This window comes from Micrasema longulum, unplaced genomic scaffold, assembly GCF_059751315.1.
Source record: "Micrasema longulum isolate JH-2025_06_02 unplaced genomic scaffold, ASM5975131v1 h1tg000632l, whole genome shotgun sequence".
Lineage (NCBI taxonomy): Eukaryota > Metazoa > Arthropoda > Insecta > Trichoptera > Brachycentridae > Micrasema > Micrasema longulum.
This window is the reverse complement of record NW_028277828.1, coordinates 717,314-744,901: the sequence shown is the minus strand read 5'-3', so window position 1 is coordinate 744,901 and position 27,588 is coordinate 717,314. Positions and strand designations below refer to the sequence as shown.

At 32.3% G+C, this 27,588-nt stretch overlaps 3 protein-coding genes across 4 annotated transcripts; 1 reads left to right on the top strand and 2 right to left on the bottom strand.

Annotated features, from left to right (window-relative positions):
* Positions 1-275: 275 nt before the first annotated feature.
* LOC148280008 (mini-chromosome maintenance complex-binding protein) lies at positions 276-10,279 on the bottom strand. Its single transcript, XM_088229070.1, has 9 exons — positions 9,867-10,279; positions 9,582-9,764; positions 6,847-7,225; positions 4,688-4,928; positions 4,263-4,380; positions 2,838-3,017; positions 1,750-1,993; positions 1,329-1,493; positions 276-1,245 (listed from the first exon to the last, which is right to left on the bottom strand). Exons 2-9 carry the CDS (start codon positions 9,587-9,589, stop codon positions 1,051-1,053), a joined length of 1,530 nt encoding a protein of 509 aa, XP_088085196.1. The 5' UTR covers positions 9,590-9,764; positions 9,867-10,279; the 3' UTR covers positions 276-1,050.
* Ilk (integrin linked kinase) lies at positions 10,269-25,776 on the top strand. Its single transcript, XM_088229071.1, has 8 exons — positions 10,269-10,537; positions 12,421-12,586; positions 17,242-17,426; positions 18,298-18,467; positions 19,464-19,609; positions 20,896-21,123; positions 22,648-22,836; positions 24,713-25,776. Exons 1-8 carry the CDS (start codon positions 10,449-10,451, stop codon positions 24,899-24,901), a joined length of 1,362 nt encoding a protein of 453 aa, XP_088085197.1. The 5' UTR covers positions 10,269-10,448; the 3' UTR covers positions 24,902-25,776.
* On the bottom strand, positions 22,971-26,448 carry LOC148280006 (ecotropic viral integration site 5 ortholog-like). Of its 2 annotated transcripts, none has more exons than XM_088229072.1 (2): positions 25,938-26,448; positions 22,971-24,645 (listed from the first exon to the last, which is right to left on the bottom strand). In XM_088229072.1, the coding sequence occupies exon 2, from the start codon at positions 24,635-24,637 to the stop codon at positions 23,567-23,569; it is 1,071 nt and encodes a 356-aa protein (XP_088085198.1). In that variant the 5' UTR covers positions 24,638-24,645; positions 25,938-26,448; the 3' UTR covers positions 22,971-23,566. The 2 variants fall into 2 exon arrangements, with proteins under 2 accessions (XP_088085198.1, XP_088085199.1); XM_088229073.1 differs by having other exon boundaries at positions 24,510-24,645.
* Positions 26,449-27,588: the final 1,140 nt, after the last annotated feature.

Here is a 27,588-nt window from a genome sequence, read left to right as displayed (position 1 = left end):
TACAATTTGTTTAACGGTGTTTAATTTAGTAGACATTATTTTGGAATAATTAAGAATATTATTTTCGAATAGTTAAGAATATGATATTTTTTAATATAATTATGTATTAACCATAACAGAATTATCATCCATGATAACTAATTTGATTTAATTTGTATTCTCTAATATTTTATATTTGTATAAATGCAATGAAAACTTACTATGTATTTGTACGGTAAATGTTCCATCAGGCAGACGAAAAGGCATTTAATGGCAACCAATAGTCATTACAAACATTTTTCAGATAGGCGATTGTTTTATTTAGTTAAGGTCTATAACAATACTAACTAAGTAATAAGTAAAATAAATAACAAAAATACTCAAGCAATAATTGAAGAAATTTTGTACATGCACAGATAATGCACATATTTATGTAGTTTTAACAACATTTTCACAGAGACATTAAAAGTGTAAATACAAAATAAGTTCATACTGGGTGAGTGGATTTCAATTAAGAATATAATTTGTAAAATCTTAGAATTCTAATATACCTTTTAATTACTGACATAGGAGTTGATAAATATTAAACGCCAGTATGTCCACAACAATCCACCACAATGTCCATGTGGACCTACAAGCTTCTGAATTAAAACAGAGTTTTTTGACAGTTCTTTCATTGTAATAATGAGGACATGTTTTATTTGAAATCGCAGTGAAATGATCATATTTTTTTACTACACTTTTTAGAACAAATGTAAAATAAATTCGGTGGACATACTGACGTTCGATATTTATCAACTCATATTAGTTTGTGAAAATAAAAATTCTAAATATTTTTTTTTTTACACATACTGATTGTGTATTAATTGTATTTTAAAAATGGAAATTCATCCGGTACACATAAAATATCTACAATTTGACAAATGCTAAAGATTATTTTTATTCTGACTCGGTGAAAAAAGTTATTCTTCAGATTCTGGCAGCTATGGCAATCAGCACATTTTTTTATCAATAAAGTTGTTTTGTTGTTGATGTCTGATGAAGAAATAAGTATTCCGTTTTAAGAAATATTCATTTTTTTAATCTCAGCTCTCTTTGTTGCTCCATTTGCTTAGCTAAAGTCCAGCATTCATGATCAAGTTTGTTCCGGCCTTTAGATAATCCTACTAGCCTGGTAAGCACTAGAAGATTGTGTAAACTTTCAGCGGAAACTTGTTTCGCTGTATCTGGATTGTTCCGCATTTCTACAAAGTCTTTTTGAATATACTGAAAATCAATGTAAAATTAATTTTAGTAAATTAAAAATAACGAAAAATTAAGTTAATTATGTATGACGACAAATTAAATACCTCTGGTTCATCTTCAATTGTGAATGTGGCCATTTGCAAAGTCGTAAGATATACTCTTATTTTATGTAACACATCTTTATTCAAATAATGCTTTGCTGCTTCAAATATTTCATTCACAATGGCTACATTTGTTTCATCCACCACAAGGGGTACATGAAAATCACTCTGAAATGACAAGAACAAATATTTTGTATCTCGGTGCAAACTACAATTTTTGCATAGTAAAATAATATTTCTCTAACCCAAATTCTGAACCATTTATAAATGTTGATAAGATTATCGATATGTTCAAGTCAGCAGTATCTCGTAAGGAAATTTTCACTCGGATGAACAGTGTCGTCCGCATTCACAGAGGTTAAAGCACATTCTTTTGAATTATTTTAGAAATATTAAAAGGATCATAGAGGTAATGTTAACATACCGGTAAGAGAGATTTTCCTTCAGAGAGAATTAAGGTTGGTATATCACAGTCATAATCCATGTGATAAAATTTGAAATCATATTGTATCTTTTGTGACTGTATCATGTTGCCGAGTGCGGTGAGGTTTGCTACTCCAGCACTGTCTAGTTGTCCTGGTTCCATTTTAGTCTCATCTAGCACGAGGTGAGTGTTCTTACTTAACTGGAGAATTCCACTTGTTAAACGGTTGCACTCATAGTCCTTCCTAAAGATGATTAAAAAATAAAATCTGTATAAGTAAATCCAAATGTAAAAAAAAAAAAAAATTGAAGCGGGAATTCTAAAAGATTATGTAAATCGATGATAAATCTTTCCACTTTTATACCAACATTTATTCAGCTAGGTTAATGAAATCTTTAGAAATCTCTCTTAAACCATGCCTCATGTCTGAGGATGGTTAACACACATGACTCCAGGCATGGTTCATCTGTGGACAGTCTTCCTTCATCTGGAACGGTATTGTGCTCTTCTGAAGGCATTTGTCAGTGATAATTCAGTGATCAAGCCGCTCCTCTTGTCGGTTGACGTACACGCGACCTTGTCCCTTCGACACTTCCCAGGAGGATAGTTTTCTCCAAACTAGCAGGTTCCAAGGAACTGCAGTATTCTTCTTGCACATAGATTTTAGTCATTCTCTTATGTCTAGTTCCTGAAGTACAGATATATTTGTGCGTCTGGTTGTCCACGGAATACGCAGCGTTTGCCGCAAACACATTTAGAAAACGTTTAGAAATATTTAGAAATATTCATTATCGAATATACTATTAAAATTGATACTAAAAGAGGTTAGATATTTTTGATGTGGATCATTTATGACTAAAATTTCACATAAGTACAAAATATTGTACGTAAATATATTAAATTGGTTTAAAAGCAAAGTGTTCAATTTTTTTCTTTGCCGTTACACAAATTTTTCAAAAAAATCTTTATTTTACTGTTTTAGTTTATGACTGCGCCGTTATGAACAATAAAGTTGATTAAAAAATTATAAAATACTACAAAATGTAGGTATAAAACAAAAGTAAAAATAATGTCAGTTTTTTTCTCACTTTGGCAAGAACGCTAGTGTGTTCATGTTGTCAAGAGTCAGGGGAAGGTAGTAACTCTTGGTGAGCATCAGCTGCAGGATGGAGTAAAGATGGCTTGTGTATTGTGGATGAAGTGCAGCCGGTATGTTTGACAGGTTTAAAGCAAACTTTCCTAGAGTTAAAACATCCTTACGAATATACCTATAATGTAAAACAAAAAATATTCACTTTCTGTTTTGCTATTGACTAGAAAGAAAAAGCCTTCCACCAAAGTAATGTTGGCAGTTTTGACTTGTTTATTTGTTTATATAATATTTCACTAGAATTAACAATGTATTCCAATATACCAGTGCCAAGGTGTACATTTTACGAATTTAGCCTTTTGTCTACAAATATTTGAACAAACCCAAAATATTGTAGCTAATGATTATTTCATTGATTGAAAATGATAATAATAAATGTTAAAAATAAATAAATATGGTTGGGAAAATTAAAAATGCAGACTATAGGATCATAGTTGAACATATCAACAAATATTATTTGAGCAAAATTAATGTCAAATTCTATTTTATGTAATGCTCATCAGTTCATGGTTTACCTCTTCGTTCTAATTCTCAAAGCGCCCTCACAATACTCATCCACAATTTCCCTTTCTTCTCTAACTCATATAGTTTCCATACGGCTCAACTATGGATTCATCTCCTATCTACTATTAAAAATGTTTCTACAGTATCTTTGTTCTGAGTTTTGAGAATAGGTGTCTCAGAAGAATCTTGGGTGTGCGGTGGTTTGACTTTGTAAGGAATGAGATAATAAGAGAACGGACGCAGCAAACTCCAGTGACAACTGTCGTCAAGCAGAGGCGATACGGTTGGCTAGGCCATATACTGCGGATGCCTCCTGAGAGCCTTAACCACGCTTGCCTACTTTACAAGGCTTTAGGTTCTCGACGTCCTGGACGTCCACTGCCGACAGTTTGCCGGCTGATTTGGGAGGACGCAAAGGAGTTGGCGGCCGATAGAGATGCATGGAGGCTCTTTGTGGATACCATATGCTCCAGCTAGGAAGCGGACATGGAATTATGATGATGATGTATCTTTGTTTTAAATCAGGTCTGAAGAAACATTTTTTTGTCAGTTTTCCCATTGAGTACCAGTACTGGTTTAATGTGATTTATATACAAATATTGTTATTTCTATTTTTGGAAATCTTTAGCTTTCTATATTATTTTAATGGTTGGTTGGAACAAATTGCCATTAGGCAATAAGCCTGCCGATGAACAATTTATATTATGAACAAGAAGTTAAATAAATAAATAAAATTAAAATAGTTACTAAACTCAAATAATAATTTGAATTTAACAATGAATATAATAAATAACTTGGGAGCTATGTGAAAATATTTGAAAAATACATGCTTACATGCAAAAATTAAAACAAAACATACACGTAAGAAATTAGGTAACATATCAGGTAATCAGCTGCCAGAGAGTCTCCAAATAGTAATTCCGTAAGCGTCAAGCGTAAATGTTCTCTGGCTTCATTTGCTTCTAATAAGTGTTTTTCTGAAATAGAAAAATCAAAACATTTTTTTTTACTGTAATAGGCATATTTTTAGAGATTTGTGCCTATAATGATTAGCACCAACAAAAGGTATTCAAAACAGAAAACTGTACCTTAATAATACGGCACGTGAAAACTCACAAAATTAGCTCCATACATTAATTAAGCCTGTTTGGGACTCCACTAAAATTCTAATATGAAAAAATATATTCTAAAAAATAATATAATACAAGATTTATTGCTTAGACCAGTTTCTGAACACTTTCTTGTTCAATTTTCTATCTTAGATAATTATTTTTCTATAAATACCTGTATCGAACTTTCCATTAATAAGAGGATTACAATGTTGCAAGATCTCAACATGCACAGCGTGTATCCGAGGAACCAGACTAGGGGGAGGGTTGTGGGTTAATGTTTCCACATCCATGTCTTCTCCCGTAGCCTCGTTCTTTTTTCCGTTCCATTCGTTCCCCAGAATGGGATCTACAGATAGGAAACCTACTACCTCCACCATGTCATTGAGTTTTAAGGCTTCATACTCATTGTACACCTATTAAAGTAGAAATATTTTTTTTAAACACCACACTGAGAGATTATTCATTACAAATATGCGGTCAAAAAGTACATTCATCTTCATCATACCCTATCGGCACCCAATAGGCAATGCCTGATTAACCATATAGGCTAAATATGCTGTTGCCTAAGAAGGCAAGGTCCTGGAGAGCGGGACGAGAATGGTTGGGGCGGCCAATGGAGAGTTAAATATATTTAAAAATTTGCACATTTCAACGAGATGAAGTAAATTATTTACTCAACAATTTTTTGAGTGTCCAAATGTTTGTAGACAAGCTGGATTTCCTCTCGAGGGATTTATTTTAGATCTAAATTTGTTGCAACTGAGAGGGAAAACATTTTTGAGAAGGGAATATGGAAGTCTAGGCATTTACAGGGCTTGTGACCTGTCATTGGCTGGTTTAAGCTACCACTTTACATGCTATGTAACATTCACCATTCTGCCTATGTTTAAACATCCACATTTCCTCAACTCTTCCATCTGTTGACTTTTGTGAAGTAAAAGAGCTGAAACCTTTATCATATGGGTGAGATTCATACAACTGAACTTCTCAAAAATGATTTCCCTCTCTGTTGCAACAAATTTAGATCATAAGTATGTACTTTTATTTAGGTTATTTGTTGACCATTCTTGATGGAATCCAGGAATTTATAACTTTTATTTAAAGATAAGTTATTCGATAATAAATTATTTACATTCAACATAAAACTTGCAGCTTGTAGCTTGCTATACTGTAGCTTGCTATACTGTTCATATGTTCATAGAGTGATTTCTTATCAAATGTGTCATTTGAAAATTTATTGAAACATTCTTCAAAACCACAACAAGAAACCGAAGCTTTATATACTTCTTATATTACATATCTTAATATCTTATACACAAAGGCTGCCTCCGTGGTGTAGTGGTTAAGATTTTTAACTTATGCAAGAAAGGTTCCGGGTTTGATTCCCAATGAGGACACAAAAATTAAATGTGATTTTTCTCAAGGCTGAATGTTCTGTGATTTGAATTACCACTGGAACTGGGCCTTCTGCCGTGTTGTATAAATAAAAAAAATCCACATTGCCAGGAATCGAGCCTGGGACCTCAAGCATGGTAGACAAAAGCACCAACCATAAAAAGAACAATAGTTTATTGCAAAGATTACAATAATAAATATTTTTATTATGCAACATAGTAATAATTAATATCTTTCTGGGGTTCATAATCGATGACACACAAGTGCTAAAACATTTTGCCTGAAATAGAGCGATGACTGATAAAGCAATGTTATTGTTTTCTATAGAATACAATACAACAAATTATGCAACTCTAAAAGTATTGCACAGAAAGATAAGAGCATTGTTCTGCAGTACATTAACACCAACTCTACCATTAAGATATGAACAACAAAAAAACACGGTCTGTAAAGAGTCCACAGGGCGCAGTCAACGCCCAGTTCAGTTCCAGCCGGCCCGAAGACTCTGCTTGATGCAGTCACTCAGTTCCAGCATGTAGTTCTAGTGCGATTTCTTCAACCCCTCATCGTCGCTACATTCGCACTACACAACCAAGTGCTATATCTTATTCGCCGTGTAATAAATACGCATTCAAACAGCAAACTTGTGTTTTCTGCCAATCTCTAACTGGGGTAGGAGCTCCACCAACCCTCAACTACCAAAATCATACATTTTGAACAATAGATTAAGCAGTAAAAAGAAAACAGTATCCAAAAAATCACACAAAAATAAGTGCAAATGAAATTAATTTTACCGTAGGCACTAAACACATTTTTTTGTTCAACAATACATCCATCTTTCTATCACAGCATCACAGGTTTTGAAAAGTATACTGTCAATATGTCTGATGGATTAATCATCTTCATATTAAAATAAGTATTTGGCGATAAAATTACCTTCATCAGGCAAACTTTTCCAGCAACGTCCGGAAGTGGGAAATTCAAAATGTGTTCGTGCGACACTGCAACATTTTGGGTTGTATTCTGGTTTATCTCTCTATTCCTGTCTTTATTGGGAGCCTGTCCCCCTTCACCCGTCTCCATGAGGCTGGACTGGTCATCATCAGCCTCATCGAGGCTTCTCTTCAGGGTTGGAGTTGGGTTTGAAGTACTACCCTTGGATGTGCTGGCAGGGTGAATAAGGTGTGGCATAAAATGTAAATCATGTTCCACTTTCTGGGCCCACTCGTTAAAACCAGGGAGAGATATTGTGACAATGGTTTGACGTTCCGCACTTTTTAAGTTTGTAGAGGTGTAATTCAAAAAGCTCATCTTCCTAAAATACAAAAAAACATATTTTACGTTTAAACTTTTCAGAAAATTTTAAACCATTTGTCGATTACATATAGACCTATAATTTTTTATTTTTTTTATTTCAGCTCGGCTGGCGGGTAGTGCAATACCCAATCAGCCATATAACTATTAAAATGTAAAGCAATACAATAATAGGAATCATTTATGAAAGCTATGGCCTTTATCAAAAATTTTAATTGCAATAAAAAAAACGAATTTACAGATTCCATGTGCACAAATTTATTTACAAAAGCATGAACTACTAAAAAAAAACCTAAAAAGAAAACTAAAATATAAATTGGAACAATTATGTTTAATAAATATAGTGAGTACTTAGGTACTGTACTAGGTACTTAGGTATTGTAATATGAATTGCACAAAAAACTTAAAGATAATATGAAAAGATTCTATTTAATAAATGAAGACAAGATAATTCACGCTCAGCCTCCGTACCGGCTGGGCGTGAATTATAGTTTCTCTTTCCAATAGTAGCTTAAAATTCGAAAATAAATTGTTAACTGTTAAACCAACATTGTGTTAGTGTTTATAAGTGGTTGATGTGTAGACAAAAAGAGGGGCAAAAGAAGACTATTCGTTTTAAAGCATTATTTTGCGCCTTATTCTTACTAAAATATGTGACAAGTAGTGAATAACGGAAACTTTCAAACACTTTCACCTACTTTAACATCATAAAAAAGTATATGAATCATTAAAATCGTTTAAAAATGTTTTAATTTGTGATGCAAATGTACCAAGATTTAACTATCTGGAATACTACCTCCCACGATAAATTACAACAGTGCTACTAAAAGTGAACTTATTGATAAATACTCAAAAGATTTAAAATATTCTTTCCAATATACTCATACATAAAAAATATATACGTCAATCCTCAAACCACTCTCATACTCACATTTGTCTAATAATAATGTAACAAAATAAATTAAATTGAGCGGGAATTTTGCATAAACATTTAAAACGAAACAATACAGAATAAAATGGATACAAAGTCGTTGGAACAATAGGCTTCTTTCCCCTCCGGCAACTACACGTGGACCGGACCATCTTCTAGGAATTTAGAAAACAACATGCGTTTGCACATGTGCGACACTGCAACAGTGACTAGTGACTACCCAAAATCTACGAAAGCTACCCTTCGGATATTTTTATCTGTTATGTTATCCATAGTGTTGAAGTGCTTTATCTGTTTAGTTTTTGTGGTTTACTTTTTATCATGAACACTTTACAAATTTACTATTAAGCTCAATGTTTATTTTTGTAAATTTATTGATAATTTTAAGTTGCTAGAATTTCACTCGTCCATGCACTTTGTAGCTGCAAGACGATTAGTAATCTAGCTTCAATAGGTAAATGTTATCAACTATCAAATATCCAAATTTAGTAAATGAGGTCTAGAATTCCAACCGTCCATGCGCTCAGTAGCTGCAAGACTTGTTGTAATCTAACTTGTATTTTTATAAATTTGTTTTTTATTTCATTTTTTAAAATATCACTAAAACTCTAAACTTCATTGTCAAATAAAAAAATTAAAATGTAAATAGGGGCTAGATTTCTTATTGTCCATGCGCTCTGTAGCTGCAAGACGTGCTGGGATATTTATTTATTGTACAGCGCCCTTAAGGTGATTTTCACAAAAACGGCGCTATATAAATTAACCAAATATATATATATATATAAGTAGATGAAGGCGTTATGTCCCCAATTTTTGAAAATACACTTTTTTACAGAAGTTAAGATTTTATGTATGGTCCTTTAAAGCTAGGGTTTCCTAGGACAGCGGTGCCCGTAGTTTAACGGCCGTAGTGAACGGTGATGCAGTGGACAGCCGTCGTAACGGTGACTAGAGTGTGGTTTCCGAGGAAAACGGTGTTATCAACACCATTTAACACCGTTTCCATAGGAAACCACTCTCTAGTCAACGTTACGGCGGCTGTCCACTGCATCACCGTTCACTATGGCCGTTAAAATACGGGCACCGCTGTCCTAGAAAACCCTAACTTAACACAAAGCGAACTACACCATAAATAATAGCAGAAAAACAATTTTGAGAGTGAATGAAGGTTTTCATTTTAATATATTGTTTATCGAAGGTATTTTATTGATTATATTATGTTCAAAACTTTTAGCTCAGATATCTCTATTTTTTGTTTTTATCACATGACACCTTTATCCACTCATGTCTTCAAATATAGTCAGTACCTAATATATAATGTATTGCATTAAAAAATAAATAAATATTTATTTTCAGTAGAGTTGACGGTGGTTAGTGTTTAGCGTGCTTTTTCAAAAATTAAATATAGTTAATTATTGATACCTACAGCAACATCAGCAGTATCCCGATACTTTCCGGAACTAAGCCGAGATGCTTTTGTTTGTTTGTTGATGATTTCAAATGTTTCAAAATAGAATTCCGGATTGTGCATATCTTGTATCATGCCCCTGAACCGTACCAGCCGGTTATCTCGCAAATGATGCAAGGCATTTGCATTCAATAAGGGAACCTGAGGAAGGTTAAACAAGGTCATTCAAAAATTCAAAATCAAAATGCTATTTACAATTTAAATGTGGCGAAACAGGTGAAAATAAATTTCATCTACACATACCTTGTTACGATTCGCCGGATTCGATAGAAGATTTTTGCAATGTTCTTCGAATTTCAACACATATCTGGGTTAACCTCTTCAATATCAATAGGACTTTCCATTATATATCCTGAAGAAATCAATTAAAGAAGTACCGTGATATTTACCACTTGGCTTGGCCGGTTGAAGTGAAATTGAAACAGAATGGAATACTGAAATGACGAATAAATCCACTGCACACACGCGCCGAAAAAAACGGCGCGAAAAATTCAACAATGAAACGAAAATGAAAATAATATGAAGAATGTGTCAGAATTCAGAATAATCCATAGTCCAATGTTTTATTCATATATAATAGACAATAAAACACATAATTGAATGCCATTCTATATTTTGCTGTAACCACATTTTTTATTTATTTTCGATTTATGTATGGCAACACCAGGTCTGTCTAATTTACTTTTGGATCGTGGGTTGTTTTGTTTATTTTTTTATTTCGGGTTTTGGTCCGTATTTATCTTGTATTGTGCAATCTAGTATGTTCGTGTAATTTTTCGAATTCTCCCATATTTTCAGTTATATGTGAAGCAGTGAAACATCAAAATGGAAGATATATTTCACTGGTGTAGGGAGGGAAATACTATGCAAGTGAGGGTATGGCTGGATGACACTGAACATGATATGAACCTGGGGTAAATAGCCTATTAAATAATATGTTTCTGATGGCAAAGTTTGGATATTAGTTTTCTTATAGTAGCTTTATTTTCAACTTACTATTTACGGGAAATATGACACGCCCACAAACAGCTGGTTCCATATTAGGCTCATGACGTAAGTGGGAAGGATATGTGTGGGAGCAAGAATATGGCTTAATTTTTATTCATTACAACCTAATTTTTACTTAAACAACATTTCCGTATGTGCCCTATTCACACAATGAATACCTGTACATTCACTGTAAACAATAAATCGAAAATAAAGTTACAGTAAAAAAAAAGTTGGTATAAACACTTGAAAGTCTAGTACATTCATTCTTACATAAAAAAATTAAATATAAGTATATCCTAGTTTTCAGTTTTTGTCTTTCCCTAATTATTTCAATCAAGTTATTGATATTTTAATGTTTGCCTTAATTATCACTGATTTTTAAAAATTGTAATCAATCTCATTTCATCAAAGAAATTTAAGATTATAATGGTGATTTTCCTGGGCTGGTATTTCAAACGCTTTCGAGGCCGTATTATCTCATGTATTTACATTCAAATTACACGAGAAAAACTGTTTTATCGTTTCACGAGAGTGGTTCAGAATAACACCCCTGAGAGTTTATGCCCTTGCAAGATAATATGCAATATTCACAGACTTAATTAAAATTCTACTGAGAACTGAACCACTCTCTTAATACATCTTTACATCCTTGAATGACAGTATGATGGTTTAGGTCCATACATTTGTTCATTTATAATATTGATATCCATACCTACATTTATAAGAGTTTCGGTTCTTTTACTTGATGATAGAAAATTAACAGATTGGAGAATTTCAGAAATATTAATGTTCAATCGTAAGCAATACTGAATGTTACACAATTCGTAAATTGATCTAAACCTGCTTCCACTTCCATGAAGATAATAAGTAATAAAAAATTAATTGCATCATTCATCTCATATATTTTGATTTCTCTCATCCATTCGTAATACATTTTATAAATTTTATTTTTTGTATATTACAATTCATGTGATTTCAATTTATTTATTTGATATGTCTGTCGCCGCCAAACAATTATATCAGCCACTCCATTGAGCGGCTAGGTTGTTCATTAAATGCTGGCTTTCAATTGAATGGCTAGGCCATTTGTTGTATGAACGTTCGCTTAGCCTCTTTAATTTTAATACTATACAATAATTGTTTTCTTTTTTAATTTGTTTTGTTATGTGAAGTTAGGTTAGGATGGGATAGGTTGGGTTAGGTTTAATAATAAAAAGAATATCGTTTTTTTTTACTTAATCCTAAATTCTTAGTAATGAATCCTTAACTTAATAAGTAACTTAACTTAACTTAATAAAAAAAAAAACTTTTTTTATCATTAAATTTAACCCAACCTATCCTAACCTAACCCGGTGGCTTTTGTTTGGCCGTTTCCAAAGGGCTAGCTTTCAACCAGCCAACACGTTGAACGATGAGTTATCTTAATTCATTCAACGAACGACCTAGCTATTCAGTGGAATTCCGACATTTAACAAACAGCCTAACCGCTCTGTTGAGTGACTGATTTGACTGTTGGGAGTGACATGTCCATTACAAAATATATATTTCAAGGCATAGGTAGATAACTAAAAAAATGAACAGTGGAATTTAAGTGTCAAAAATGTTAAAATAAAATACCCAGTTATTAGAGTAAAACGAAGCTATCCTCTCTGAACTTTCTTTCAGTAAACACGAAAGATATCTAAAATAAACAATATGCCCAAATTCCTTTGTGCAATATTGAAAAATATTAATAATCCGTAAAAATAATAAGTAGTATTTACATGATCAAATGGCTTACAATAGTGTATTTCTGTATATTTTCTAGTGATGACCATGGGTTCAGTCCTCTCCACTGGTCCTGCAAGGAAGGGCACATGAAGCTCGTGGAGATGCTCGTACAGAGGGGAGCTCGTGTTAACGCCACCAACAGGGGGGATGATATCCCACTTCACTTGGCTGCGGCGCACGGTCACCATAATATTGTTCTACTGGTACTGATTTATTTATGATAGAATTAGTACAAGGCTATGAACAGAATTATTGATATGACATTAAGGAAGAGAGGGAACAAAATTGGACTTGGTGGGAATGGAAAAAGGAGAGGGATGGTTATAGTTGAATTTGATTCAGTGATCACATAAAAGAAGACAACTTGTTTTTATAGAAATCAAGACTGTGAAATTTGTTGGCAGACCTAAGAATTCTAAGCAAGGCGGAGCGAAAACCTTAATTAGGTCTTATGCACCGTTACTGCTTTTATTTTGCTTTAAGATGAATGCACAGTTTTTTATCTTGCAATATCTATGTAAATCTGTCCACATCTTTAATTTGATTAAAATTTTATTTAAGAACTAAACCCCTATCACACCACATCTGTTTTGTCCTTCAACGACAGTATGGCACTATGGAATTGGTATGGATTTGAAAATATATTTATGCATAATCATTAAATCAGCCGTGCTATCCGCTGAATAGCTATCATTATCATCATCATCATTCCTTTTCCGCACCTAATGGTGCATAGGGCACTGCATTGGTAAACCAATTGCAGCGTCGTATTTTGATAATTTTTGTTACATGAAGGTAAAATGATCAGTCTTACGCTTCAGGTACCAGTCCAGGGACTATGAAATGAACGTAGTTATGCAGAAGCAGCCAGTCCACAATTTTGGAAAAATGCGATATTGTGTAGATATGATAGTTCACTCTTTTCACAAAAGTGCTATTATCTCAGTTTCACTTTTCTATAGCAGGCTGCAGGGGCGAATAAGCCCATGAAGCAAGTGAGGCTGAGCCTCACTAAGAAGTTATTGCTTTTCACCAGTACCTAATATGTATTTTAATTCGCATTATATCAACACATTATAAAAATAAAACTTTTATTTTATTGGTTGGTTGGAAGAAATTGCCATTTGGCAATAAGCCCGCCAATGTACAAATAACATTATGTACAAAAAGTTAAATAAATAAATATAAAGATAAAAAACTAGCAATTAATATAAAAATGCCTACAAACATGATCCGTACTGTGTTATTTACTGTAGATACCTACTTAACATCTATGCATAGTAGACTTAAAGATCAACATAAAATTGTAAAAACGTGCTAAGTGCCGTAAGTAAAAACATAATTATTTTAGTTAACGCTGTGGTCTAGTTTTGCTTGAAAATAACGAACATAGGATAAAATAACACGAAATACGTAATTACAGTTTTTGAAACGGGCTAAATACATCTTTACTGCTACTAACTAAGGCTTAGTTTCGAATACGCGAGATGACACATACGTAAACATGAGGCCAACTGAACCGATGTTTCCGAGAGCCGCACTATTATACCCGTATGCAGAGACAAAACTTAAGTTGAGGAAAGTACATTCTATTGTCGTCACCTTCGGGTTATTCTTTGCATATGAGATTAGAATGTACTTTCTTCACGTTAAGTTTTGTCTCTGTATACAGGTATTAGTATAATTATTCCCAATGACATCAAATTTGTCATAGTGTGAGTAAGTTTTGGTAGTCACACATAAATTCGAACTGAAGACAAATATTTTTGCGCCTCACATCTATAGGTATCTCGTGGCATTGTACCGTGTAGGGAATAGCACCGGACAACAAGTAGTCGCTAGTTGCTAGCACGCTTTCAAGCTGTTCGCATGTCTTTGGTTAACACCATGTTTATTTAGTATTACTAGCGACTTTAAATTCACGCATATTTAAATTTTGGCCGTTTTGAATTTTGATGGTTTTTTGTTTTACATCATTTAAGATGAATCCGAAGTACAATATAATACCGCTTTTATTAGAATTACATTTTAGTTCTATAGACATATTTTCCAAAAAAGAAAAACTCAAGCTATTGATCTTAAATTTAAATAAAAAAATATTTTATTGTAGGTAGTGTACAGTATTTTTCCATAGTAAATGAAGGTATATTTATTTATACAGCAATCTAAACCATTCTCACTCTTTCTTCAATTTTCACAATATTTTCTTATAAAATAATATTAATTTGTTTAACTTTGAATTTTATAAAATGTGTTTATGTTATTTTATTTTGTAATTGTAGCATGAATAACTTATGCATGCTAAATTACATTACTTCAATGAATTATTTGGTGATGACTATTTAAAAAAAAAATCTTTGATTATTGAGTACTTTAAAATAACATTTTTATATGTATAAATTGTATGTATTTATTTGATATGTAATATATATATTCTTTACTAACTTTGTATACTATGTGGAAATCTGTTATTAGTTCTGAGTTTATACACTATATCTGTTTGTTTACTAAAAATATGTATGTAGAACTGTTGATTTCCCTAATAAAATAAAATAAAAAAAATGGCTGTAATCTGAAGAACTAATTTTTTAACATGCTTGTATTACTACATTTTTTATTTACCATTTTTGAGTGAATTTTTTATTTTACTAAATGCTTATACGTACATTTTTCTACCTGTTAAAATGCACACATACACAAAACATAATATTATTCTATTGTATTGTATTGATATCTAATTTTATTAAAGGAACCTATACTTTTGATTTTCAAGTATTATATACAACTTTTAAATAAATATATATCTAAATAGGTAGGTATAGATATGTATGTATATATACATACATATATATTTTATTTATTTATTTTATTTTATTATTTTTTCACGCCCATAAGGCTTTTACATACATAAAAGTTTTACAAAATATAATTATATAAACAACATTAAATTTAAATAATACAATATAAAGCAACAAAAGATAGAACAGTGTTAAGAAGTAAATATATATATATATATATATTTATATGGATACATACATAAATATACCTACCTGTAAAAAAACAGTAATTGCTATTGACAATAACTGTTATTGAATACCAGTGCCCTTGAAGTGATTTTTCGAAATTATCGAAATATTATTTTTCAGTTGGTATGGATAGAAGTACGAGTATATAGTAGGATTGGAGTTTCACTAGAAATTTGGTATCAAAGACGCCACGGCAGGCTGCTTTCTGCATAACTACATTCAACTATTCTAATGTAAAAACGCCCCTTTAAACAAATATCCATAATCTCAATTATCCTAATTTTAATGTGTTTTTTCTCTCTTTTCAATTCTTCTTTACTTCCTTTCCTTCTCTTGTTTACAATGAAGAATTTCAGCTCAATGTGAAATTGGATACAATTTTTTTTTCTTACATGTGGTAAATATTAGAGCATTAAATTATATGGCAAAGTTTCTTGAAAATGTACAATTTTTTTTAAAAATAAAAACGAACTACCTTAATAGTTCATATGAATAAACCAAAGATAAGAAAATTGTAGAAGATTTCTGGTTTACTTACCATCAACGGACCAACCGGCAGAACTGACCCAGAAGAAACGAAAGAGAGCTTGAGACATCACACGCGGAGTAATTTAAAAAATACAAAACATTGAAAAATCATAGCGCAGATAATACGATACATGTATTTGTTTTAAAACCACTGAACTTCCTCTATGGTTAATGTGATTCAAATTTTTATATAACTGTTGCTATATGCACGGTGTTTCAGGACCAGACTGCGAAACTTCAGAGGAACATTCCTCGTGGTAAACTTTAAAAAAATCCTAATATATTTTTTTTAAATACTCTTTTTCATTAATATAATTAATTATTATAATTTGAAAATCGAGACAATCCTTAATGTCTCAGACTATCATCCATTCTAGAAACCTCTACCCCTCCCCTATCCAGCCGCTTCCATAGTCCGCGTCCGGTGTGTATTGATTTGTTGGTCAAATATGTTTTTTATCTCAATATTTTTTTATTATTTTTAAAATGTGATCTTCCAAAAAATTAGTCAGAATATTTTTTAAAGTACGTCATAAAAAGTATTCCTCTGAACTTTCACAGTATGGCCCTGAAAAACCGTGTATACTTCGGGGGCTTAGGGTCACGGGGGGTAACGAACATTCAGATTTCGAGTTTAACTCAGTTAGAGTAATGCCATAATCATATTTTCTGAGTTTTGTAGGATCGAAATCTATATTTGCGTTCATTATAAAATCATATTTTTGTAGTTATAGTCCTTGTGATCCTAAACCCTGAAATATGAAAATGGCATCACTGAAACTAAGCTTTACTCACAATATGTATTTTTTCTAGTTACCCCCCCTGTGATCCTAAACCCCCGACTTTACGTGAATTTAAAGAGTTAAGAGTTGTAAGGCTCTCTGGATATTTGTGAATAATAAATAAACTTCCTAATACTTATGACTCTAATGTTATCACCTATTCAGTAAAATTAGTTTTATATTTTATAAAAGTGAAATATTTGTTTTCTTATTAATTACCACAACATTTTAATAATAAGGTCATTTTTGAAAAGTCATTCACAGCTGTGACAGAAAATATGGGAATCAACTCGTGGTAGAACGGGTTCAAACCTCGGTTTTTTTAAAGTGTTAAGTTTTTTAAGAAGCAAAACTGCAACATACAGTATGTATTGTCACAGTGTATTAACAGATCAAATCATTTATCAGGGATCATATGGCCGAGAATATTATGTTTGCTCATCGAAGGTTTATTCTATCCTCACTGCGCTTATAAATTCACAAGTATGTGGTATAAAAATAGTGTTAAATATATTTTTTTAGCTCCTGCAATACCGAGCCGATGTGAATTTCATTAATGAACATGGCAATACACCTCTGCACTATGCCTGTTTCTGGGGGTACGGACCCATAGCTGAAGATCTTGTGAATGCCGGAGGTTTGGTGTCTCTTGCCAACAAGGATGGGGACACTCCTTTGGATAAGGCCAGAGGACAGCTATCTCAAAGGTAAGTTCATCACATTTTTATTCAGTATTAATTCACTGCTCTAACAAGCATGAGTCAAGGGAAAATTCAATTGCACGGTTATGAAGCTGTATAAAATGTGAATGATTATAAAAAGAAGAATAAAAGTTTTTTTTCTGCGTACCACTCTAATCATGGGGCCATAAAATTTGGATCAAATAGTTTATGCCCGACTGATGCAGTATTTTACTTATATCCATTATATTCATAGATCATTGATTCTCTAGGTTTTTGTTCTGCTCTAGGCATATATAGGGCTTAAGCCCTGTCACTGGCTGGTTTAGTGTCCTTCTGTTTCAATAAATTTCCAGCCAGGAATCCAGCCATGTCTACAAATTTTTGGAAATACTCTAGAGATATTGTTGATTTATAATAATTTTAAAATGTCATGTGGTCTTATCATCATTTTAGCAAATATATGTTTTTTTTATTAAAAACAATTCACTTAGCATAGCACAACTTTTTCATTAATGCATACTCTCATTAAGAAGTTAAATTGTAGGTTTCTGTTAATTCAGTATAATTCTTATTCATAATTTCAATATTTGTGATATTTCTATTCCATTACTATTTTTTACACAACGGAAGCTACTTTGTAATTTGTAGAACTTTATTTATGAAAACCCAATAATTTACACTACAAGGCAAACAACTCAATTAAGCAACCAAATTTTTACCTGTATTTATGTATTATTACATTTTTTGTGAACTGATTTGTAAACAAATTACAACTTTCAAAGTTTAATTTCAACCCACTATTCTTTTTCAAATATTTTAATGCCCGTGTGTACAAACATATAGTGATCATAGATATGTCACTGATAGTTGTATTGATAATGCCTTATATTTTCAGGCTTCATGAACTGGCTGTAGAAGCTGGCCAAGATTTGAAGAAAATTCACTTCAAAGACCAGTCTTGGTTGGGACTTAAGACAAGGAGCAGAGATGCCACTCTATCTAGACACAAGGGTATTAACATCAGCGAGTTGGCCCTACATATGCGTATTGCCACAACGCCATCTGGTAATTTACCAACTGAATATAAATACATTAAGGTCTACTGAATAGTTTTCAAAATAAGTAAAAACTGAAAAGCAATTGTTATTTCTTTGTAATTTTATAAATTAATTTGATTATGGAACCTTATAGTGGGTCTATAGTGCTATTAGATTCCACAATCTTAATCAGTATCTTACCCATTCTTTATTGTAAATGTAAATCTATGGTACATCTAGGCTTGTAATGTTTGAAAGATATCTAAACTTATAGGAATGTTTTTCAATTGCACTAGAAATTAATAAAATAAATAAAACAACTTTGTTTTAACCACTTTTTTTTCTACTGACCGATTTCAAAGCTATACAAGCTTCTTTATCAAGGTATACTTAGCTAATGAATTCTATCCTTTTATTCTATTAGTATTTTGCTACACAAATAGAACTAATATATTAAGTATTTTTTTCTAGTATCTAGTTTTGAGCGTATAGCGTACCCATCTCAAATTACGTTTCCTATCCTTAAAAGACATAAATACTTTATTTACTAGTTCCACATGTGTAGCATAATACTGATATAATAAAATAGGATAGAATTCATTAGTAAGTAGTTAAGTATGCCTTGATAAAGAAGCTTGAATAGCTTTTAAACTGGTCGGTAGAAAAAATAAAAAATAATTGTTTAAAAAAAAAGTTGGTTTATTTATTTTATTATATTATATTAATTAAAATTTGATGTAGGGTTATTACTTTGTTGGTAATAAAATTATTCACTATATTTTTAGATCAGAGTGGTATGTTATATTGTGTGTCTGAATAATATGAATGCTTATGTGTATTTGATGTCTTGTGATGTCGGTCACGACAAAACCCCATCACTATCGAAAATTTTATAAATACCAGTGGAAAAAACGAAAAAGTATTTTTATTATAATAAAAAAGGAGTTCCACTACGAAATATCAGCAGAGAAACTTAATCTATGTAAATCATTGGTTCATTTATAATTCCTCATTATTATTTTAGGCGAAACATGGCGCGGAAGGTGGCAAAAGAATGATATTGTGGCTAAAATTTTGGCATTAAGAGAATGCACTCCCCGTGTACAGAGAGACTTTAATGAAGAGTTCCCCAAACTACGTATATTCTCACATCCAAATATATTACCAGTGGTAAGTATTGTAATAAAATACATATATTTTTATCTACTCATCATCACACTCAATTGGAACACCGAATGCAGCATACCTCCGTCATCTGTTACATGAAAGTAAAGTGATCAGTCTTACACTTCAGGTACCAGTCCAGGGACAGTGGAATATCTCGGTGTTGAACCACCATTTAAAAAAATATTATGGACGTGAAATATTTATTTTAAAGATTGTTGAAACTGAAATATTTCACTGTTCCTGGACTGGTACCTGAGGTTAAAGACTGATCACCTTACCTTTATGTAACAGGTGATCAAAAATTCTGCATTTGGTTTATCAATACAGTTCCCTATGCACCAGTGCGTTCAGAAATAGGAATGATGGTGAAAAAAAAAATTTACATCGACCCAGCCAGGAATCGAACCTGGGACCTAGTATGCATGATCTAGACCAAGCATGGTAGGCGAATGCACCAATCACTACAATACAGACCTGACTTATCCCCACTTGATTTTACTTTTTAGGATTTTTACACGAGCGTAGTCAAAAACACTAATTCCTTGTTCAGGTTCTATTTCATATACCAAACTGTATTCTTCATCCGCCTGGACACAGACATACTACTGATTTTATTATATAAATAAGCATTTTTCTGGCACATTAAATGAGTTTTGATCGATTAAAAAAGAAATCGAGTGGAGATTAATCCCATATGTTCTACTGGTGAGCGCGTTTGCCTATCATGCCTGGGGTTCCTGGTTAGGAATAAAAAATATTTTTAAAAATAAAAATAGCTCGTGTTACATGCAATATTTTATAGTGCCTGAAGCGTAACACCAATCATCTTGCCTTCGCCTTGCCGGTAGATGCATTCCGCAGAAAATCACATAAAAAAGCAATGACTGCATAGAAAAAGTGAAGACGCGTTCTATTCATTTTTAAAATTGCATAACTTTGAAACTGCAAGTTAAAATAAGCCCAGAATTGCATAAAAATAGTTTCGGAAAAATTGAGAAAATAATACAGCATTAAAAAATTAACGATGTCTGGCACATCAACTAGAGAAATAATAATTATTCCAATTATGTACAACTATCGTCGCCGCATAATAATCTTCACTGTGATTTGCAATATGGCTCGAAATCGCTATCTTCTTCGGAAGATATAGTATGGTTAATTGTAGACAAGATAAAAATTAAATCTGACAACCCTTTTAGGTCCAAGATACAGAATTATGTAATTCCTTTTATTTATTGCTTAAAAATCGCACAAAAAGAGATTTGAGTGAATGTAATGTAATAATTCAGGTAGGGTGTTGTGTGGCACCTCCCACACTGGTGGTCATCAGCCAGTACATGGCGTGGGGCTCCCTGTACGGGCTCCTGCACTCCAGTGGGGGCACGCGTGCTGTGGTGCTGGACGTAAGTGCGGCCGTACGCCTCGCTAGCGACGTGGCTCGCGGCATGGCCTTCCTGCACTCCTTGCAGAGGGACAAGACCGTGCCCGCCTACCACCTCAGCAGTAAACACATTATGGTGAGTGGGAATGGCAATACTTTCACTTTTATCTGTCCATTTTTTATAGTAGAATATCTTGTACGAACCTCGAGAGTACTGTTCAGGACTGAAGACCGAATAATAAATTCCCTATTAAGTTGGATCGATCAAGTTAAGGAGGCTGCCAAGTCTACCCTTGTGGATGTGGTGCACCTTGCTGGAGATAGAGAGGCATGGAGAAGTTTGGTACATATTTCAACCATTAGAGTTCACGACCCTCATTTAAGAGGAACCCGACTGCAGAAGAAGAACTTGGTTCTTAATAAAACAGAGAATTTCTTTTGAAAAAGAATAATAAATTATAGGCATATTTTACTGTTGCTGTCAAAATACCTTATCCTCGAAAATATCTAAATCCGTTTTTAAAATCAGATAAATATTGTATATTTAAAGTCTATTTTAAAACTATCTTTTGTGGAAAAAAAAATCTAAGTTTTTCAGATGCACGAAATTCCTCATCAACCCTGATGATGGACACCAGTGCGATTCAAGAAAGTCATTGTGTAAATCAAACTTAAATTAACTAAAATTGTAAAATGTATGATACGGGTTTTCCCAGTGAGGAATGTATTCCTGAACGATGTATCGTTAATTCAATTATTGGATGTATTCTGGTTAAATATTAAATAAATAAATTAAAGGTTAAGCGTAGTATTTGACCTACTTAAACACATTCAGGCCACCACGCACAAATTGACATTGGTCATAAAAACAATAAATTACATACCAAAATATCCCTTTGGTAGATTTTTAGACAGTTGGATTTGTATATTTTCATGTAATAAATTAAATTACATATTATAATAAATCTTTCATGTATAAATACTGCAAAATATAACAAGGATCATTGGCAAAACATCTGCTAAATAAAATTTACCTAAACGTAATAATATTTTTTATACTCGTAAACGATATTTCATTTTATAATCTCTGAAAAGACAGCATGTTTGAATTTGAAACAAATCCAAACCATTTTACAACAGAAAAATGTGACAGGTGACAGATCACAGGCATATTCCAGCGCTATACCACGTTGGACCCGGGTATAAGTGTGAAATAAGTTTGGTTGCTATCCCAGCGCAATACTGAATATAAATTAATGCGAGGTTTATAAGAATTTTTACTATATTATCCTTATGCTATCACTATGTCTAGGGATAATTTTATATCAGCATGATCCTCAAAATATTGGTCTTTATAATAGGTATTAAATTCAGTTTTTTTATTATTTTATTCATGCACATGTAAAACGTATTTAACAGAACGTAACACTTTTTGTGTTTGTCAAATAATGTGGTGATTTACAATCCCTGCTTGCACTTGTACATACCATAGAAATTCGTTTAGTCTTCCACCAGCCTGCCTATGTCGGGCACGACGAAACCCGGTCAGTGGTAAAAATTATAAATAAACGTGGAATAAAAATATATACATATTTTTATTATTATAAATAATGTGGTAGTTCAATAAAATGCTCATCTTCCACCTACTTATTATCCATAGATTGATGAAGACTTGACCGCACGCATCAACATGGCAGATGCTAAGTTCTCCTTCCAGGAAAAAGCTCGAATATATGAACCAGCTTGGATGGCACCGGAAGCTTTACAGAAACCTGCTGTAAAGAGAAACTGGGAAGCGGCTGACATGTGGAGTTTTGCCATATTGCTTTGGGAGCTCGCCACACGAGAGGTAATCTTGTCTATATCAAATTATTTACTTAACAAAATTGTAGAGAAAGAAAATATGCTTATTTATTATAAACTAGATAGTCGGTTTGCATACCAACTGAGTGGAACATTAAAGAGCACTAAATAAAAGGGTAATTGTTTTCACACATCAGGACTTTATTATATTTATCGGCACATTAAATTTTATGGCAATGTTACATCATTTATAAGAATAACAATTCTGCGAGCATTATAACTAACTTTTATAAATATTGACCACAAATAATACTTCAACATTAGATACATAGATTCCGGATACATGAGTGAATTCATGTTGAATTTTAATGATATGATACAGTAACACTACTTCATAGCATTATCGCATTTTGGAATGTAGTTAGCTTCTAATCTATAGGGAATACAAATTGTAGCAGACGAAAATCGAAACTAAAGGTCAACTAGAAATCTAATCACTAAATTCAGACGTTCACAAGAAACATGAGTAGACAATACTAATAGAACTACGTTTACAGTAATATATGGGTAACTAATTTTAGCCTCTAAAAGCTATGAATAGGTTTATTTCAATTTTGTGTGGACGCAAACACATGAATGAAAAGTTAAGCAGTATTCTACTATATTCTGAGCTGTTGTGTCTAATGAACAATGTTTTATCACACATTTACGATACTTTAGTAAACCCATAAGAAAATACATTTGTATAAGTTTTTTTTCTCCTTAAGGACTGAACTTTATTCAATTTTGTCAGTGTCCTGTTGACAGTTTTGAAAATTTTCATCATTATTTTTTAATTTTCCTTCGGCTATGGCTATTTGATTCCTCATCTGTAGTGCAGAGATCTCATGCTCCAGGGAGGCGATTTTCTGGGAATCTTCCGCAAACCTAATATTTGCTAGCATCTGTTCATAATCATTTTTACTTGACAGGTCAACGTACTTTTGTTCTTTTTCTTTTTGTTTATTGAGCAATTCTCGCACTCTTCTTTGGCAACTTTCTAATTCCTCTTTCAGCAATTTTTTTTCATTGTCTTGTCTCCTCAATTGATTAGTAGACACTTGAACTTGGGACTCCAGTTCCATAACTTTTAACTGTAAATCTTTTAACTCCGCTCTGGTTTCAGTTTCCCGAATGCGCGTAGACATTAGATCTTCCTCGAGTCTTTGTGTATCCACAGTCCTGTTTTCCCAAGCTCGCATGATTTTTTTAGGAGTGCTCAACACTCCAGCATTAGCGTGAGAACGGGTCTCTTGTCGGTGTTCTTGCAGGTGCTTCATCCACATATCCGATAGTTCCGCTACTCTTTGTTTGAGTTCCTTAAGCGACAGATTAGCTTCGGCTTCTCTGAGTTTAACAGCTATCAACTCTTCTTGAAGGTGCGCTACGGAATTGTCAACGGGTGACTCGTGCATTGTTTTTTTATCTTGTTCGAGTTCGCCAATTCGATTTCTGAGTTCTCTTATGGTAGCTTCGTTTTCAGCTTCGCATAGACGAACTTTGACTAATTCCTCTTGAAGACATTCTACCATATCATCGCTGAATTCAGTTTCTCTAGCATCGCTGGTGGAAGGATTTTGTGTGTACTTTCCGATGTTGTTTTGCTGAACTTTGAGAGCTTTGAGTCTCTTTTCAGCCTCCGCTAACTGCCTCTGTAACTGCAGCTGTGACTCCCCCCGTATATGCGCTTCCTGACCGACCACCTCTGCAAGACGCGCCGATAGTTCAGATCCCTCTCTCTCCAATTTTTCGACTTGCGACAACAGCAAACTGTTCTCCTCTCGTAATCGGCTCAATTCGGATGACATTGTTCAATCTAAAATCATTAGAGAAATGTGTCTATAAGAATTTGATAATTAAAGTGTTCAAATAATTGATTTCAGGTGCCATTTGCCGATCTGTCTCCCATGGAATGTGGGATGAAGATAGCGCTGGAGGGTCTAAGGATCACAATCGGACCGGGAATTGCTCCTCACATTTCCAAATTGATCAAGATTTGTATGAACGAAGATTCTGGCAAAAGACCCACCTTCGACATGATAATACCAATATTAGAAAAAATGAAGCGCTAATATTTCATTTGTTTTATGGGACTAACAATTGTGACAAAGAAGTGCCTTAATGGTTGCAGTAATTTATTCAGTAATGCTTTTAATGTACTAAAATGTAAAATACAACATTAATGTTGAAAGAATTTATTATATAAGTAAACTTTTACATAAATCATACAGGTAACAAATTGTGCTTCAATGTTGAAATATTGAATCTCAAATTTTATCCATGTTTCACTTAAGACATACTTTATTACAATAATCTATCAAATATGGTGCCATAATATATTATTTTTTTAAATTAAGTGTATGGAAGTTTAGTAAAATATATGTGAATAAAGTTTTATAAAATTCAGTTTTAACTAAAAAGTATTATAACTAAAATATATTACATGCAAGTATGGTATTTTCTGGTCTTATATTATTTTACAATTTCATAAATACATTATGCATTTATAATAATGCAGATGAATTTTTAATGATAAAAAATCTGAACCAAGCAAAGCTTTAGAACATTATTATTTATTTTAAGTTTAAATATACCTACTTTATACAAATCATATTTTCTACCTCTAAATTTGAGATCCTCACTACAGTTTACAACTCGTATCGTAGTTTTAGTGCACAACTATGATTAGTGCATTGTAAGTGTTATGTCTGTTAGGAAGACTTGTGTCTTAGTTTGCTTTTTAGAAAATGTTTAGGAAAAAAAAATTATAGCCACTGGTGCCTAATTGTTAACATGAATTTGTTTTATAATTAAATATATAAATAACAATTTTTATTTGTGAACGTCATATTAAAACACAACTATGTAATAAGTACTAATTTATATTTATGGAAATGCAATCTAATTTGTCATTTATTTTTATTAAAAATGTTTTAACAAAATAAAATGTGTATTTTTTTCAAACCAGTACACCCAATAAGTTAACATTTGTTTCACAATCAAAGGCGCACTGAGTTATTCTACAAACAGTAAATTATTTTCTCAAATAAAAGTATTGAAAGGGTAAAATCCTGATTCACTGATAAATTGTGAAATAAAACAACATACCTTATTGTTATTTTAGGAGCTTATGGCTTCACAGTGTCGTACGATCTCTTTTAGTTTATACACAAGATCTTCCAATTGGGACTCATTGCAAGCGAAAACAATGTCTTCATTTGGACATTCTGTTTTTAATGTGACGGTGTACTGCAATGTGTTAACATTCTCCAATTCAGAAGTGTTAGTGACGAAATCTAATCTCCATTCCACGTCAACGATGTGCGGTAAATGATCTCCAACATTACCAAGCTGTCTTTCTATAGTGTTCAGGTCGAATTTTTCATCTTCTGATACCATGATTCAGAAGCCCCACAGTTGCAATGAGAGACAATCTTATGCATAAACGCTCAAAAAACTGCTTCGGAAAGAAGTTGAACGAACTGAATATTACAGAACAAATAACGTTTAATTTTATTGGATTAAATAAACATACTTTTTCATTAAACTGACTAATCTCGTCATTCTAACTTGACGTAAACTATCGCACTTATCGGTTATCGGCACCTTATCTTTGCCTGTCTTTGCCTTTGCTTGTTTCTTGTTTCCACAGACTACAGATATCTTCTTGTTTGCTTGTTACTTTGCTTTTTCAGTATATACCACAAACTAAACATAGTATATACCCTTTGTCTATGCTTTACTTGTCCAATAATTTCTTGCTTGTCTTTGCTCGTTATGGGTTACTTCTTCTTCTTTATTTTTTGTGGATTTTTTTCAACTCGTTACTGAGGTGGTTTAGCCAGTGCCGTACTTATTTTTTTTTGATTTGTATAATTTTTTATATTAGTAAATTATAAAAACAATTAAGTATGTAATATAAGATTATCGACAACGTATTTACAACATTCCACAAATTACAGAATACTTACACAAAATTTTATTCTCAGGTTTATTGTTTGAGAATTGGAGTTATGAAATTGTAAATAATTTAAATATAGATATTGGAGAGGTCTGAAATAAATTCAAAATAACACTTTGTATTTCGTCACTTTAATTAGTTTTTGTCCAACAAACCATTTTTCGAGAAAGCCATTATTTATAAAATAATTTAAGGTTTTTTTAAAATGGATTTTGTCTAAAGTTGTAGTAATTTTTTATCTCTATTTCTTAAAAAATAACTTCAAAGCTCTCAATCTGCAGATATGTGTTATGGTCTGTTGGATAAAAATAAACTGAAGCAACGACTCGTTTGTTGGGCACAAACGATTTCTTCTCCGAATTTATACATTTAAGGTTTTTGGATTTATGTTTAAGTGTAACAAATCCTACGGACATCAAAAGTGTGTATGTACATAGTATCGCACAAGGAGGCGGGTTTTTAAAAAATAATTATCTTATTTTTTGAATGGTCAAGAACTACAAAATATCAATAAAAAAAACTTCTTTGAATTGAAATAATTTATACACTAAGTTTTACCGTCAGAATAATTTTATTAAGTAATAAAAAAATATATTTCATTTTGAATATTTTTACTGTAATTTCATAAAAAAATATATTTGTCAGAATTTTCATTGTATTTCATATTTATATGAAAATGATGGATATTAAATAAAATTCAGATTTTTTTACCATCTCTAAAAATACTTTTTTTAAATGTCTTACATTTTCCAAAAGTAATATAAATACTAAATTTACTAAAATGATATGATTTAGTTT

Bases quoted from the DNA above. Each gene is read 5' to 3' on its own strand.
- LOC148280008 (XM_088229070.1), bottom strand. The intron at 3,018-4,262 runs GTATGTTTTGTT...TTTACATTATAG, and splicing joins TGTTACCTAATTTCTTACGT to GTATATTCGTAAGGATGTTT. The intron at 1,246-1,328 runs GTATTTAATTTG...ATTGATTTTCAG, and splicing joins CAATTGAAGATGAACCAGAG to TATATTCAAAAAGACTTTGT.
- Ilk (XM_088229071.1), top strand. From the start codon at position 10,449: ATGGAAGATATATTTCACTGGTGTAGGGAGGGAAATACTATGCAAGTG. The intron at 19,610-20,895 runs GTAAGTATTGTA...GTAATAATTCAG, and splicing joins ATCCAAATATATTACCAGTG to GTAGGGTGTTGTGTGGCACC. The intron at 21,124-22,647 runs GTGAGTGGGAAT...TATTATCCATAG, and splicing joins TCAGCAGTAAACACATTATG to ATTGATGAAGACTTGACCGC.
- LOC148280006 (XM_088229072.1), bottom strand. From the start codon at position 24,637: ATGTCATCCGAATTGAGCCGATTACGAGAGGAGAACAGTTTGCTGTTG.